The sequence below is a fragment of the Aptenodytes patagonicus genome, chromosome 17, assembly GCF_965638725.1.
Source record: "Aptenodytes patagonicus chromosome 17, bAptPat1.pri.cur, whole genome shotgun sequence".
Classification (NCBI taxonomy): domain Eukaryota; kingdom Metazoa; phylum Chordata; class Aves; order Sphenisciformes; family Spheniscidae; genus Aptenodytes; species Aptenodytes patagonicus.
The window spans coordinates 8,276,786-8,294,088 of record NC_134965.1 but is presented as its reverse complement, the minus strand read 5'-3'; the positions used below and the strand labels follow the sequence as shown (position 1 = coordinate 8,294,088).

Sequence of the window (17,303 nt, the reverse complement as noted above, 5' to 3'; positions counted from 1 at the left end):
TTTGCTAATGCTGTTGTCATAGGCAATTATTAAACCAGGTGCTTTAAAAAGCAGGCAAGGAAAATAGGGATGGTGTTTATTGAAAAACAAACTACAGAGAAGGTGAAAGAGTTAGGTGCTTGTCTAGGGAGGGATGCTGGAGGTGTGCGATGCTCTCACCTGGTGGTTTGATGGAGAAATGCCCTTGGCTGCCAGGCTGCACATACTTCCAGCTGCAGGCCCAGCCACCATTGCACCCTTGGCTGGGGGACTGATGCTTCATTAACCAGGACTTTTCTTGTGGCCGGGTGGAGTGAGTGAGAGGCTGGGGGAGGCTGGCGGTGAGCCCCGGTCCCGGAGCAGGTGTGATGCCGTGCCCCGGGCCTGCTTGCGGAGGAAGGGAAACAGCCAGTTTGGGAAGGGGAGCAGGAAAGGGGAGGGAAATGGCTTGAGGTGCTGAGAAAAACAGCAGGCTGCTCGGCCTGCCCTCCTGTAGCTTTTTCCACACCAGGCACAGCAAGCTGCAGTCGGAATTGCTGCTCTTGCAGGGTGAGTCCTGGCATGCTACAAGAGCTTGCTCTCATGTCCCCGGCTGCCCTTCCTCCACGCCTGGCTCCACAGCCTTGGGAATGAGCTAAGTATTGCTGCCTGCTACATCACTCCCGCCAGCATCTGAATTTTGGTCTTTTTCTTGGTTTTGTGTTTTGCAGCCTATGGATTAAAGGAGGATGACAGAGCTGAGCTGGCAGCAGATGAGATGTGCAATGCAGAGCTGTGCACTCCCCCCCTGCAGCACGCTCTGGCTTCTCATGTTAGAGCAAAATGTCGGGGGGCTCTTGAGGGAGCAGCCTGGCTTAAAACTGAGGGGAAGTAACTGGGCATGCAAGATTTTTTTCAGTTCCTAGTAGACACTCTTTTTCAGTGTGTCTCTTCCCCGTCCTACGCCTCTTTAGCTGCTGGCTCTTCAGACGGGGGCTGCCTTTCGCTGCACACGTGAGCAGTGTTTGGTAGAGCGGGCTCCCAGCTGAAATCACCAGCGCTTTAGCACAGATGTCTGCATTGACACTTCCCGTTTTCAGGGCTTCGGCTGCTGAATGCTCCCAGTTAGTGAACACCAGGGTTAACTTGTGACATTCCTTACTGTCAGACTTGCCTGCCTGCTTTCAGTCAGTGTTTCTGCTTTTCTTTGTTTGCCTTTGGTCTAACTGGCTGCTGGAGGGGAAGGGTATGTCCTGCAGATGGGTCGGAAACTGGAAGCCCTTCCTGGCAGTGCACAGTCCTGCCAGCAAGCTTCTTGTGTTTGCAAAGCTTGTGCTGGGTGGTGGTTTTGTCCCAAGAGATGCCCTTTAGGAAAACCTCTGTTTGCTCAGGATTTGGAAGCCTCCGTAGTTACTGCACAATGGTCTTGTCATGGGGAGCTACAGCTGGAGCCAGGCTTGGCGTTGAAATCCCAGCGCAGCCTCCCAGTGCTGAGACATAGCTCACAAACACTGCTAGGATGCTGCTAAAAAGAGCACTTTTCTGCAGGGTTCTGGTTAGTAAATACCTGAGGCTGACAGAGAAATTATGTTTGTATTTCTGTAAATAATGCAGGTAGTGGACTTTTCAAGATACTTGACGTTTGAATAAATCTTCATTTCCCCTATCCCATCATTTTTTAATCTCCCCCTTTCTTCTAAGGGTGAGGGGGAATGGCACAGGAAGATGTGACCTGCCTGCAGTGTCCATGTTGCTGCCTGTACGTGCCGTGGGCACGGCTGGTGAGGAGGTGACAGCGGTGGGAAGACTTCTCCTGCTGAACCTTTCAGGGGATGGTGCCAGCTCTGTTGGTTGTGCTACTTGGCAAGTGCCCGATTAAGGGCTGGGCTGGACGGGACAGAGCCTGCTGTAAAGGAAACTGCTCTGATGAGTAAGTAGAGCCAACTGGAAAGTCATCCTCAGGCTCGCAATAACTTAATTAAGCATTTATTAGGATAAAACATTGCCAGAAGCTGTTCAGGTGCCTCTTTGCTTTTCTTGCTGTACTTCTGAAAAGGTTTTCTCTCTTTTCTTTATGAAATAGTTTCTGAAGAAGACTACAAGGTTCCTTTCTGAGTATTTTACATTGAGGACTGAGAATTTTTTGTTGAAAACTGGTGGGTGGTGCAGATTCACCTACTTCCTGGCTGGTGGTGCAGCCCTCTGGACGAGCAGCTCCCCGGCTGAGCAGCCCCGTAGGTGGAAGGCATTGTACGGCGGGGTCATGGCAAAGTGTCAGATGATTCGTGTTACCGCATCGCTTTGGCATAGTCCATAAACCAGTAACATTTTCTCTTTTGTGTCTTCAAAACAGTTTATTTGGTGTTTGTGCTTGCAGTTTATGAACAGAGCTGTGCAGGGTAACAGCTGGGAAGGCATTCACTATTTGTTTGCCATCTGTAAGTTTTATGTGGTTCCCTGATTTTGTAGCATAATGAGAATTTGGTATGAACCATGCAGTGTTTTTGTCGTGCACGAGGGGCTCAGCTGCTGGGCAGCAAGTCGGGGAGTGCGGGAATTGCTTCTGCTTCGTGCTGTTACTGCTGTTTAGAAACTGGGTCTTCTGAGGGGAATGTCTATGCTTCTTGTGCAGAAGGCTTTAAATAGTTTTGATGATGTGCCTTGTACAATTTCTACAAAATCTCTTCTGCCTAGGAGAAAAATTGGTACAAGTAGTAATTTCTGTAGGAGTTGCTTAAGTCTTCTGCTTATATTGGTTCTTTTCCCAGTGAGCAATGAATTACAAATAGCACATCCCTGGTGGCCTTAAGGTTGCTACTTCGCTTCAGAGGTGAACGGGCTAAACATGGAACAGAAGCGCTTTTTTTTTTCCACAGCTGTAGTGCTGAGGGTTGCTTATAGCTTTAATAACTCTTACTTGGGACATATCTATGAAAGTCTTCTCCAGAAGAAAGCCACTGTGTAGCACAAAGGACTGATGACGAGCCTGGTGTGCTGATAAAATACAACTCAGCTTTGTTACCTCTGCCAAGTTGGCTCCCTGTCGTCTTCTCTTCTGGACTCAACTTCTTCCTAACCACATTTAGTGTCTTTTAATACCCATTCTGTTTCCAGGAGGTTGTTTCAAAGAGCACTGAAGCTCCAGTAGGCTCTGGCAAACCAGATTTTATGAAGTATTTCAAAGCCCAGGTTATGCTTGGAAGCCATCGAGCTGTCAGCAGGGTAAAATCAGTAGTGGATGGTAGCATGGCTCTGCTGTTACGGTGAGCACAGTCCCACATCATGAGTTGTTTTGAGCCTCTAATTGTCCTTTTCACCACATCTTTTCTACCTTTTGTGTTTCTGAAGCATCTCAGAGTGGGGCCTGCTGTTAGCGTCCTACAGGAGGAATCCTCTCCCCTTATATATTGGGGGCAGTATCCAAAGGTGATCTTGCCCTGAAGTATGATGCTTTTGGGAAAGATCACGGCTGGGGCTATCCAGGCAGGGTGGACCCAAATGGAGCAGCCAGCTGTGGGTGGTACAGGGGATGTCAGGCCAGCGATTGCTTTTTTTTGTCCCTGTAGTGCATCACAGGCACCAAAATCAGCATCTCCTGAAAGAACAGTGTTGAGCTTCACCAGTAGTTATTATTACAGCTGTTTGGACTTTTCTATAAACTTCTTGCCTTTCCTCCCAAAATTTTCTTTACTGCTTGAATCTCAGAGCAAGGGCTTGGTTGCGTGTTTGTGTATTATGGGCTTTTTTGCTAGGGTGCTGTGCTGGATGGGATGTGTTGTGTGTCTGGTGTTAGGAGTTCATGGCAGGTGATGCCGAGAGTGCCGATAGTGTGCCATGCCCTCGTCCGCACAGTGAGTGTCTGTAATTGGCAGAAGGACGAGGCTCTTGTCTCCGCCGATCTGCTCTTTTCCCAACAGTGCTGATGGCCATCTCCTGCATTCGCTCCTGCCCTGCGGGAGGTGCTGCCCTGCCTGCTTGACCTCCCTGCTCTACAAGAATGATCTGCTTTGTCACATTCCTCACCTGTTCCAACTCTTCGTATGGGAAATTACATTCCCTTTCCCTAGCCTTACCAACTCAAACTTGTTACTTGTGGTTAATGGCCCAAAACAAGGTTCTCCATGGCCTTAGGAGAGAAGGTGGCCTCCTGGAAGGATGTACCTGATGGGAATCTCTTTAGTTCTGCCCATGTTTCTTCTCCAGGCAGGTGGCTGACAGCGAGTGCTGGTGATAAGGGAAAGTGATGGAGTGAGAAGATTTTTAACCTCCCAGCCCTTTTGCTACATGCTGCTTTATCCACTAAAAATAGTTGCTAATTCAACCTTCTGGGGAAACTTCAGGCACAGACTAAAGGATTGCTAATATTAGTTGTTGGCTTTGCTGATAAAATTAACTATGTGAAAACTGGCTGTGACTGCTGAACTCTTTCTCCTCCTGTGCAGCTTGAAATTCATTTGCCTCTGTGGTGAGATTGTAAAGGGAGGAGGAGAAGGGGGGAATGTCTTCTCACTCTTTCTGCATCGTTGTCTTGTCTCCTGAAGAGGCTCAGCAAAGCACAGCATGTTCTCTTGCCCCATTCTCGCTTGTGGGTGCTAGTCTGAAAGCAGAAGTGTACTTCTTCAGGACATCAGGACACTGCTGAATCGAAACATGTTCAAGCTAAGTGAGGGAGAATGATGATGATATTATTATTACTATTATTGTTAATTTTTTTAAAGTTAGTGGCTTCAGGATAACTCTGTGTTTCTCAAGTTCGGGCTTTAAGAAACTGTGTAGCTTGAGGGCTTTCAGAGGATCTATTTGTCACCAAAAGCTAGAAAAGCTCAGTCAAAATTTTTTGTATGAGAAGGGTCTGAGGAAACATCTGTGCTCAGTGTTTTCATTCATTCAGCCCAATGAATTTAAATTTTATTTTTTGTTTTGTTTTAAACTTTAGCGTAGGTAAAGATCTCTGATCCATTTTAATTTGGGATGAGTGATTTTTCCTTTTTAAAATTCTAGTTTTATTGAAACATCCAGTGCATGTTTGACATCTGGTTTAATTTTAGAAAATAGTCCTGGGAGAAACTTTGTCAGTAAGGAGGAGTGCTGAGGTTATGACAGACAGCGCATAACATCGGGATGTGCTACAGGCTTAAAAAAGAAGGTCTTTCTGAGTGTATGCATCTGCTTTGCTGGAGCTCAGAAAATTTTATTTTTTTGATATCCCCATCAGGAAAATGGGGAGGTGCCCAGAAATGAGCTTGAGGTTAGGGGGAAATCCAACTTTAACACAAGCTTTTATAATTCTTGTAGCTATAAAAACGTAGTCAGCAAAGCCTATTGTTAAAGCGGTCAACCTCAAATCATGAAACTAGAAGATCGCAGGCTCATGCCATGCTGTGTCCTGGTTCCTGGTCATGTTTGATTTCTCTGTGGCGCTGTTGTCTTCGGTCGTGCTTAGGTGTACGCCTGCCTTTGAGTAGCTACTGAAACATGTCCCTGGAGTAGGGGCTGCAGGCAGCAGTTAGCTTTTGCTTAGGCTGCAGAGTGGAAGTAGCTGTGAAGGGTGGTGACTTAGCATGTTCTAGCGTTCACCCGCAGTTTGTAGCATGGAATTTCTTCAAATATATGGCGGGGTTTTTCACTCTATTATTATTTCCTGGTCCTTGTCTCTTAAAGGAAGGGAATAAATAATTAGGTTTGGTATTTGTTTAAGCAGAGAAAGGAACTAAGAAGTTCCTAGTCTCTTGTTCAGTTGAAGAGAACAAGCCAGTGTCTTTTTCAAGTCATGGAGCTGCTGGGGTGCACGATGCCAGGGACTCTCCCATCCTGTCTTATCATGTTCGTCAACCATCCTGTTGACTGTAGAATTGTTTCTGGCTTTCTTCAAAGCATGTATGACTGTCTTACCAATTCTGAGAAAAGCAGAAACCCTTAACTATGCAACAGGATGGCTTAATTGCAAAATCTGTAGTCTCTTGCTTTTTTCATGAGCCACAGCATCTCTAAGAAAACTACTGGAAGATGTGCTTAAAATATCAGCTCTTCCACAGAACTTGAGAACTCTTTATTGCCCCTTTCCACAAACCGCTCTCCTCATGTGACTTCAGAAAGGGCAAAATCAAGGCAGTAAGTGATGTCTGAATTCAACAGCGTTACAGTTTTGCTTTTAATTTATAAGTCTTTGAGAGTTAATTATCATACGACTCATAGACAGTAGTTTCATGATTTCTTAATCTGTTATGTACACTAATTTTCTTTTGGCTAACTGCTGAAGGGAGACATTTGTTTCTGCAGGGCATCAGCTGTGTCTCAACCACAAAGCACAGGGTTAACAGAATCCGTAATTATAGAGATGCGTGGGCTTGCTGTATTAATCGCCATTTAGAAATGTGGATCTCCCATCTTGATTTTCCAATCAAAAATATAGCCATAGGTTAATCCCCTCTGCTGCTCAGGTTCTACGTCTGCAGGCAGAACAGCAGGCATATGTTCTGCTTTTCAGTGTTTCTCTGTTCATGTTGTTCTCAGTTATGCTTTGAATGTTTGCACTACTTACGGGCGGGAAAGTTCTTTACCAACAAAGCAATTCAGTCTAAATCGCTTCCTTGCAAAAGAACAGAGCATGCATTCAATGCCTTGTTCCATTGCTTTTCTCCTTTTAAAGACAATACAGAGTTTTCCTTACTGTTTGTCTCTTTCCCTTGCAGCATCAGCGAAAGCTTCCTCACTGTGAAAGGTGCAGCTCTCTTCCTGCCGAGAGGAAATGGGTCGTCTACTCCCAGGATCAGTCACAGGCGCAACAAGCATGCAGGTAACGTGTTGCATGCCACGGCTGAGGCTTGTCTGCTCATTCTTGTTTCCAAGTCCACCTTTCTTGGGTTCGTTCTCACCAGATGACACACATTTCTGTTTACACCAGGTGTGTATGACCTGCCAGTCTCATGACTGCAATATTTAATGCTGATAGGAAGAAAAAGGTTTCGGTACTCTCTTGTTTATCTTGCAAAATCAAACAAATGAGTGACATTAGGGCAGCAATCGTAACATCACAGAGAGCTGAGAACAACTGCTCCCCAAAATACCATCCTATAATTTTTGTATGAGAGAGGGGCTGGAGGATTGGAATCAAAACCTTCGTGCATTGCACTGGGAAACCTGAGGTTATGATATTGGGATGAGTAATTGTCCTTCCTGACCTGAAAGTAACCGGATATGATGGAAGAAAGGGAGGAGACTTACCTCTACATGGTAGTGAAGAAACCTCTGAGCACAGTCAGTGTGACTTTTCAGACGTGTGAGCAGAGTGAATAATACAGTCATAATTCCACCCCCTTTATCGGCTGAAAGTTGTTTGTGGGTTTGGGTTTTTTTTTTCGCTTAGACTCTCTGTTTGAAAAGTCAGTCTGAATAATGAAACTCAAACATTTCAGGGTAGGTTGTTTTTCATTGTGTATGTGGTGCTTATTCACTGATGGTGTTTTACAGGGATCAGATAGTGGGGGGGAGGTTCCCTTCCATTAAACAATCAGCAGGAAAAAAACAACATTGAGACCTTCAGGCTTTTGCATATAGGACAGAGACAGAAACAGAGGCTGGAGTCAACTTCCTTTGCCAAAAAGTGATCACCAAAAGGTGATTTTGTTTGGTTCCAGGAGTAGATTTCTTTGTACTTTGATACCATCAGACTGTCATCCAGCTCTATATCCGGCAGAGTTACCTACCTGATGACTGGTCCACCTCAAAATCTGTTTACAAACATCTTTATAGAAAGAGTTCAAGTCAAAAGGCAATTTATTACATACTTCCACTCAGACATAGTCCAAGCAGTACCCAAATTGAATGAGATGCATTAATTACCAGTTATCAAAAGAAAATAAATTGTTCTGAAATTTAATTTAAACCTGGCCTTTCTGGTTGAGACTGAAGTGAAATGGTCTTCAGCGTGAAAGTAGAGTCAGCAGTCTTTTAAAAGTTTATCTTGACCTGTCTTGGTTTTTAATCTCTCCAAAGTCCTCTGCATAATAGAAGCCCAGGTCAGTTGCTGTCTTGGCTTTACCTTGCAGAGGAGACCCGCTGGATGGGTTTCCTTGTGAACCTGTGCAAGGCAGCGCAAACGGCTTTGAGTCTCTCTTGCTGCCTCATCTACTTGCCTACAGCTGACTTACATGGGGTCTGGAGACCTTGGTGGAAAATAGTTGCTTGTCTAATCAGCTCAGAGCTTTTAGAAGCCAGGTTGCCAAGAAAGCAAATCTGGTGTGTTGTAATTGCTTACAGCAAGATGTTTTGTAAATTTAAGAGGCTGGCTTGCCCAAGGGGTGGGATTTTTGTTCTTAGAAGACCCTCTTTATTCCTGTCTCTTCAGCTTATGGGGTGAGATTTAATGAGGCATCAGTACTTGTCCTTTCCTCAGTTTCCCTGCTTGTCAAGTGATGTGAATGGTATAGTATTTTTTTATGGTGCTTGGAGATTTCACTGAAAAGAGACCTTTGTATGAGTGTGCACCATCTTTCTTTTCTGTGAACTTTTCTAACGTACAATATATGCCAGCAGACCAAGACGCCAAGGGATCAATGTGTCTCCGTCCTGAGCAAAACATCTGTGCCACCAAAATTAAAACAGTGATGTAGAGAGTGTGGATCTGAGAGGTGAACCGGCCTCTTGGCAGTGAGCTGGCAGAGCATGTGGCGAAGAAAACTGTCTCCTTTCTTGGACTCTGATAATCTGTGCTCAACTTTCATTCCCGTGTGTCTCGTGACTTCTCTGGCACACAAAATTAGAAGTGGGGTGGAGAGCGGACATAAGTTTCCAGTATGAAATTGCCACCTATGGATGCAGTAGTGTTTCAAGTGGTTATGAGAGCATTTTCTAGGAAGGTTGACTAACCTTCCTGACCTCCCTTTCTATTTCATCAGAGGTGCTAGAATCCAGCATAAAGAGTAAATGCGTAACAGGAAATAATTAATGCTCACACCCATTTCTTTAATCGTATCATCTTCAGCAATGGAAATCACTAGCTGGCAGATTGGCTAGATAAGGTACCAGCTGTCCACACTCCTCTTGCTGGGTGGTCCTGTGCCCCGTGCCACCTGGCAAACGGGCTGTGTTCTGTAGGATGGTGGGCTTTGCTTTTGCATTCCAGCAATGCTGGAGGAGGCCAGAAAAGGATGCAACTTCCTTGGGGCTTTTGCCATCTCTGGGATACTGTAAATCACTTTTAATATCCCACTCCAGCTGATGTTTTACACCTAGCCTGCCAGCTTGAAGGAAACAAAAGCATCTGCTCGTTGCTGGACAATGTGATAGGAAGCAGCAGTCATGCCACGAATGCCAGCGAAGCTGACAGCTCTTCGTAGGACAGGATGTGATATCTTTGTGCTGATTCTGGCATGCTAAAACCTTTCCTTTGCTTTTTCTTAATCCAGGAAGCTTACAAAATGCCTTGTGTGTTTGGGACTGAAAATGCTGCAAGTCGATTAAAGCTGACCAAGGAAGCAATACTTTCCTTTCCAGCTCTGGAGCTCCCAAGGCTGGCAGGGCAGGCTGGGGAACAGGGAGGGGTGCAATAAACTTTCTGAGGATGAGGGGTAGTGGAGCTCCTTGACTGAGTCTTGCAGAAAGGGTTGTCTTAGAAACTTCCTCTCTTTTTTTAAGTATTGAGATAATCCAGTATTCCTGGTGATGGTTTTTTTTTTTAACTCTGGAAACTTCAGCTCTTACACTGGTTCCTGATATTGAATTACTGGCATCAATAGGTGGGAACTGTTACACTTGGGAGGGAAAAACTGAGGTGAAGCATCTTCCATTTCAAGCTGCCTAAAACATGTGAATGCCTCATGAGTCAAATAGTTGCTGGGCTCTTCCAGGCTGCAGGCAGGAGGTGCCACCTGAAGCAGAGGGACCTTTGCCTGTTGAGTCCAGTCCTCACCGATTCCCACTGCGCTAGCAGCTGAAACTTGCTGGAACTGAACAGCATTGCCAGGACTGCACTGCTGTTGACGTGGGGAAATCCTGTTTCCCACCGCACCCCTGGGAGGACAAGCATCCGATGGATGAGCTGGCCTTTCCTATGTTACCTATCTCCCTAAATAATTGCTGTTTAGGGAGGCACGTGCCAGCCACTCCAGCGCTGGGAACACTGTCCTTGGGCAGGAAGTAGCGTCAGGTGCTTGTCACTGCTGGTACGTTGTATGTGACTTCCCTAGCGCTGCAGAGTGCCTCAATTTTTCCCACCCCCAGTTAAAAATGCAGTCCCAGGGCATTGACTCATTCTCCATATGCTGAAATATGTTTCAAAGAGGAAGGAAGGAAGGGGAGAGCAGGGAATACCATGTCCTGCGTAGCCCACTCCACACGAGCTTACCTCTGCCCGTCAGGAGAGAGGCTGCAGCAGCCCTTCAGCCCTGCTGTTTCACCAGCTATAAAAATCATTTGGAAACTAGGTACCACGCTCTCGCTGGGCAGCATTTCCTTTCTTCCCCTTCCCTTTTGTGGCACTTCTGGATGCTGCTCCATGTCCGAGGTTTCCTTATTTCTGAAAGTCTGTGAGATAGCATGGATTCTAGCACCACCGATGAATTAGAAAGGGAAGTCAGGAAGGTTGGTCAACCTTCCTAGAAAATGCTCTCGTAGCCACTCGTGCTGAATACTTGCTCCAGCATTCGTGCTCTTCCCTGCAGTGTTGCCTAAACTCAGCTTCCCGGCTGTGGGGGAGTGGGAGAGGATGGGAGAGTAAAGGCTCCTCTTCCTGCCGATCTGTGCCACCCACCTGGCAGCCTTGCACTCTCCTTTCTGGGAATGCAGATGAATTTTCCAGGTAACGATTGAAAAAACAGCCCGTTGCTGGAGGTGTTAGTGCTTACTGACAGTCAGAAGTTAATGTGCTTAGCAGAGAAACTCTTGGCTCTCTACAGGCCAGGGAAGAGTGCTGAGAAGTCAGTGTGGCAGTACCAACAGAAAGGCATCTCGCTTGTCTTTCAGATGCTGCTTTAGGAACCTGGGACACTCAGCTCTTTTTAAGAAGACTTTAAAGTTACTGCATGACTGTGATTCCCCTCCCCGCCCCCCCCTTTCAGTCTTCCTCTGCCTCACCGGTAAAAGTGAAGCAAGCATTTTCTAGGAAAAATTGTGGTTGCTTGATTTTTCAGGTGGCAATTCTCGGCTGCTTTTGGGTGGGATTGGTACCTAAGCGTATGTGGTCATGCGCTGCTCTAAGATAGGACTGAATCTCACTTCAAAGGGGATACTTTTGTCTAGGTAGCAGTTCTGCACTAAGTAATAAGTTGGTGTAAAAGAAATGGCAGATTCCTGATTTGAAGTGCATAGTAGAATGAGATGTTGAACCATGGGACGGGGTCCGTTTCTACCTAGTTTGCCTTGCCTTTTAAAGGAACAAAGAGTACTGAAACGCTTTTTTTTACCTCTGTTAAAAAGATAACAGGATTTAACAGGAGAGAGCATGGTAGGACGGGAACAGGTGACCACATGGAGCAAAGAGCACCTGACTAAGCGATGGAGTTTTGTCATCTCTGAGTGGGTGGAAGTGACAATGCTCACGGTGACGTGTCAGGTTTCTTGGTGGACGTTTGCTCTGGCTGGACAGCCGGGAACCTGCACGTGATTTTAAAACTATTTTTGCGCATTCACCTTTCCCTCTTTCCTGCAGGGGATCTCCAGCAACACCTGCAGGCCATGTTCATACTGCTCCGCCCAGAAGACAACATCAGACTGGTAGGCTGGCTTTTTGCTTATCTGCTGTTAACGAATATAAAGGTGAAGTTCCGCTTGACAAATACACCTGTGTAACTCATGAAAGCAGTGGTGTGTGTATGTTTGAGTGGTTTCATCAGCGGGTCTGGGGAGTCCTCTTTGCAACCACAAAGGTAAAAAAGCAGCTAATTATGAAAGGCCTGCTTATTTAGCTGTTCAGTGAGACAAATTGTATGGCTAGAAGACTGCCTTTGTCTGAACCAAGTACTGAGTACTTAGGCTCTCAAAAAGTGCTGTAACAATAGCCAGAGAAGCTGGGTAAATTAGCTTGTGTCCTATTTAAATCAAGAGTAGGTGACATATCTGACCGGCATGAACACTTGCCCTTCCACGTTAGTTCAGTTGTGTTGCTCACTCTGATTTCCTAACTAGTTGCATCCCAAAAGTCCATGGCTTATCAGGAAGGAGCATGTAGGATCCCCATGTCGGTATGTATGTATGTGCCTATATTGAACCTTGTCTTTCTGCTTTTCTGGGTGGTTGCTTCCTATAACGATGTAATGAAAATTAGGCATTGCTGTTTATAGCATTGATATGCAGTCCTAAAGACCTCCAGAAGCCAAAGAAGAGCAGTGAGGAATTTGTCTAGGACATGTTGAAGTGCTCTACAAGGTCAGGCATGACTGAAGTGTATCTGCACCTCTCATCACTCAGTAGCCCGAAGTTTCTTTCCTGTGTTGTCTTGGTGCTTCTTAGCAACGTATGCCCAAAGTAGGACTGCCAGCATCAGAAGTGTTATTCTGGCACCTCTGGTTTGCTGAATCCTCCTGAGCTGTGCTGGAGCTGGACTGATCTTACGAGTATAGATAGGAAACAGCCAAGGTTACTATGGAATGCTTTAGCCTTAAAAATGACCACTGCAAATAATTTGCCATAAGCAATCTTTGTAAGCAAAATAAAGGACCTACTCCCAAACTTCATCAGGCACACCTTGCTGTCACTAAAATCTTAGTGAAAGTGATGGGAATAGGAGTTCTCAGTGCTTTTCAAAATCTGAGCCAGGGTTAGAACATTGGAAGCTATTGAACAAATCATTGTTCAGCAATATCACTGGCTACATTGTGTGATTTGGGACAAATTAGCCTTAACAGCTGAATAAGGACTTTGTGGGCTGAGACATAAACCCTTTTGTTGGGAGCTGCGTTTGGAATGCTGAAATCTTGCATGAGGTTAAGTTCGATAGTCTACTTGAATTTAATTGATTCTTGACGAATGAAGGGTGTGCAGAGCTGCAATAGACTCTCTCATAAAATAGTAGATACAAATTAGATTTGAAATATAAACAGTACTGAGAGAAATGCATTCTCTTCTTGCATTGGCTGCTGTCATTTGGAGGGCAGACTTCACAGCTCAGAGGGCAGCAGAGGAATCTAATCCTCTGTAAACCTACACTTAATATTTGGAACAACTCTTGTTTCTGTTGGAGCTATTGGCAGAGTTTTTTAGCCTTCCATGAGAGCAGGATTAGAGCAGTGGTACCAGTGTAAGGTCAGTAGGAAGGAGGAAAATGAGTTAAGAGTGCAAACTGATTGAACGTATTCCTGTAGCTTAGCAAAGTGGGGACTTGTTCACTCACATGTGTTCAGTAATAAAAGACTTCAGAAAGTTGGGCACTTTTTTTTGTCTTCAAATCAAATATCCCAATGAGAAATGTGTTGTATGAAACATCTACTATCGTATAGCACAAAAAAGATGAAAGGTCAGTATGAACTTACTTCTTGGAATATGCTCTTCATAAGGGCTGGTGTAAAACACCACATCACACTTCTGACCAAGCAAGAATGCAGCAGAAGATAAACCTGGCTTGTGTTTAGGTGAGCCTAAAACCAAGAAAAGCATTGCTGGCCCTGAAAGGACTACAGAGGACTTCTTGTTCATGAACAGACTATAAATAACCTCCCCAAATTGATGAGAAAGCTATCTCTATGTAGGTGAGCTGTTGAGAAAGAACATTCTATCTCATCAGTCCCTGAAGCTAGGCCATCCTCCCTAGATTGACTGGGATTTCAAATATCTTCATTTAAAAGGCGTCAGACCACTGACTTGGTGTGCTCCTACTGTTGGGTGAGCATATGGACTAGAGCTTAATGAAAAGGTTAGAGACCAATTTGTGATTTGATGGGCATGTTAGAGCTCTGATAGTAACTTTTGAGGTTGGCTGGTTTACGATGTCAAGTTTGCTGTTTTATTATTCTAGTAAATTTAGCAAAACTCATTATCTGCTCCAATCATGGTTCTTTGCTTTGTGGGAAGGCTGTAAGTGTTGAATCTAGAGAGCCACAGTAAGCCATGCCCTGTTTCTCTTAATTGGCCCTCTGAAAATCCCACCCGACTGACTTGAAGCTACGTGACCTTTGATCGCTGTTTGTCTAGCCCTGTTCTAAAGGGTCTTGCATTAAGACCACACTTCCTATTACTGCTAGCCAAATTGGTTTAGCAAGGTGAGTTAGATTATGTTAATCCTCTTGCTGCTGGACTGTCCTCAAGAGAGGCAGAATAGAGCTCGTGTGTGGATGGCCCGGACACAGGGCAGCTGTTGTCCGCCTCCTCCCGTTTTAGGCAAGTCTTTATGTTTCTGTTTGAGGTTTGGTTCCTAATGTAGATAATGACTTTAACCACCAAGACCTTGGTGATTGCTTGCTCTTCTAGGTTGAAGAGCACCCTTTCTATTTTGCTACAAGTGGTTAGTTGTAGAAACAGCCGTCTTTGGCAGAATTCACACCTTGAAGGCCTGACCACCTTGATCTTCCGTGTTTTCAAAGGAATCCCAGTGACTCAAGGAGCAAGAAGGAAATAAGGCTGGTTTTAGCATGACTTATCCTAAAGAAGTGGGGTGGGGCACAGTCTCTCGCTGTACAGAGCATGTCTGTCTGCTGGCATCAGCATTTGGGTAGTTTCTGTTAGTCTTTGGTCCCATTGGACAAGTCTAGAAGACGTGGTCAACACCATCTCCTGCCTGTACTTGCTATTCCGCCCCCATCACTAGAGCTGCTGCTCCCTGCAACACCACTGGGAAGCTTGCCCTGCTGCTCTCAGCATAGTCTCCTGCGATAGAGCACTCCGGTGAAATAGCGAGCTCTGTTTTGACTGCCACGTGCTGTTTTAACCTTTGTTGTAGACTCTGCAATATCTTGTGGCCAAGACTTACTGGCTAGTGGACAGGCGAGGTGTGAGGAGGTCAGAGGGGGCTTCCTCTAAGCAAGGAGGTGCCATTCTGGCCTCAAGACCAAGTTAGAAAGAACTAAAGGAGCGTATTGGGAAAAGCAGCCTACTCCTGAGAGATCCCACACAATATTTTGTGAGCTTTTTTTTTTTAAGGATAAAATGACTGTTTAAACTGGGCTCTCTGAGCCATGAACTTCTGTGGGCCACCAAGAAGTGGCTCGGGAGGGCTGCTGGTGTTTGAGGAATTCAGGTTCAGTTTGCGAAGGATGTCAAACACCGCTTCAAGCTTCAACCATTGGATCGCGAGGAATTCAGCAACTGGGTCCCATCGCAGCAGGCAGGTTTCTGTCCGCAGCACAGGGCAAGGTTGGGCTGTGACGGCTCTTTCTTGCCCGTGTTTACTCTCTGTAGGCCCTGCTCAAAGTTAAAGAAGCAGTTTAACAATAAGGTAAACATTGAAGCCAGACAGCGTCCTGGGGTTGGATTAGGCCGTCCAAAGTTAAGACTCAGTATACATAATTAAGACACTTCCTTTCTAGGGATGTCCTAGTTTCTCTAGTTGGGATCCTGTAACTAAAATAACTGCAAATGGCTTGGGACAGAGCCCAAAAAACACTGCAAGTAAAGGATGCCTACTGCAGATGTTTATAGGCAAAACCTAAAACGCTGGGCTCCCTTCCCTGGGCTCCTCACTAACCAGCAGTCTGTCTGTAAGAAGACTTGCTGAAGTCACTTCAGTTCTCGCTTCCTTGTGGCTTCTGGAGGAGCATTACACTTCAGTGTAGCATTTCAGGAGCTTCAGTGTTGGTCTGACGCTCACAACTTAGCTGCACAGCTGCTTTCTGAATGCTGTCAGTAGTATTTGATTTGGGGGAGTTTGGGGTGAAATTCAGGCATCCTCCAGTCCTGCTTGATCTCTCTTTTGGCACTGGGGTGCACGTGGTTGTGGTAGGAGCAATGAAGCGCAATGACTTTCACCTCTTCTGAGCAATCCAAATCCAGCCATGGGTACACCTTAGTAATAGGGAAATCTTTTCCTGCCAGCTGTAAGGCAGTAGGGTTGCTTCTACACTAGGGAAGTTGCTGGAAAAATTCAAGGGACCAGCAGGAAACCTCATATCAGTTGGATCCTAGTTGTCCAGCTATCTGGGAGGGTGGTGGAAAGAGTCTCGTTGGAGCTGTTGTAGCATACAAAGGAAAGCTCTAGCTCTTTGGACAAAGCCCTCTGTGAGGTGGAGAGCACATTCAACACCCGTCTATCTCGCTGAACATGTAATGCTGCGTGAAGCTAACTAGGCTGGGACCAGTCAGAGGACTGTGACAGTCAGCCTCGTAGGCTACTGGTTAAACGCAGCCTTGGTGGGACAGAGCAGGGCTGCAGCAAGGTGTCCAGAAGGCACCAGGAACGTGCCAGCAGTTGAGGAAAGCATTGTGTGAGAGAGTAAGTCGCTTCTCCCTCTTCTGCTGGTTACCCAGCTGAGAAGTACGGGCCATCTGTACTAGTGCAAACTGCATCACTGCTTCTGCGCCTGTCACTCAGCATGAAAAGGTGGCTTGTAAAGGTAATAGTGTGTGTTTTGCTGGCTGCACTGCTGATCTCTCCCCTTCCTTTCTTTAGGCTGTAAGACTGGAAAGTACCTACCAGAACCGCACTAGATACATGGTGGTAGTGTCCACCAACGGCAGACAAGACACTGAAGAGAGCATTGTCCTAGGAATGGATTTCTCTTCCAATGACAGGTACTCATAGCATCCAGGTGGGGAAAGTCCTTGTGTTCAGCCACATGTTGAGTAAAGCGTAGAAACCATTCCCTGGTGTTCGTGCTTTCTGGGGATAGACTGCTTCAGATCTTCCAGCCTAACACCTTTCTTGAGACCCAGAATTCCCCTTTTATTTCTTGAAAGGAGGTAGAAAATGGAAGGCAGCAGCACAGCTGAGCCTCAGGCTTGTGTGAGGACATTAAGTGCCGTTAAGTGTCTCTGAATGGTGAAGTCCCTAAGCCTTGCACCTGCACACCAGTGACGGGGATAACACCCATGCAAGGAAAGGAAAAGCTGCAATTAGAGGAGCTGGACATCAGGGTTCAGGAGAGCAGCTAATAAGAAAGTGACTGTCAGGCAGCCCCTTGCCAAGGTCATGGCACAAAGGGCCTGATGGGAATGTCAGGGTTGCTGGTGGCAGATCTTACACAACATGTACTCTCCCCAGACATCAGTATGTCATCAGGGTTTAGTGCTTTTGCTTCATTCATTTAAATTGCTGCTGACCTCTCCAAAAGGCTACAGAATGTGGCTGGGAAGCAGCCTTTTGCTGCTGGAGTGACTGTAAGCCAGCAGGCAGCATGCCCAGCAGCTTCACGGGCAGAAGCTTCAAGGATAGAAAGGGACACTGGGCATTTTGGAGAAGGCATGGAGGCACATGGCTCTTT

At 45.9% G+C, this 17,303-nt stretch overlaps 1 protein-coding gene across 2 annotated transcripts in view; it reads left to right on the top strand.

Annotated features, from left to right (window-relative positions):
• Nucleotides 1-17,303, top strand: part of SSH2 (slingshot protein phosphatase 2) — a 104,951-nt gene that overhangs the window by 61,438 nt on the left and 26,210 nt on the right. For both annotated transcript variants that reach the window (XM_076354880.1, XM_076354879.1), the window contains 3 exons: nt 6,651-6,754; nt 11,606-11,670; nt 16,493-16,614. In XM_076354880.1, the coding sequence (XP_076210995.1) occupies nt 6,651-6,754; nt 11,606-11,670; nt 16,493-16,614 (291 nt within the window). The remainder of the gene's footprint in view (nt 1-6,650; nt 6,755-11,605; nt 11,671-16,492; nt 16,615-17,303) is intronic.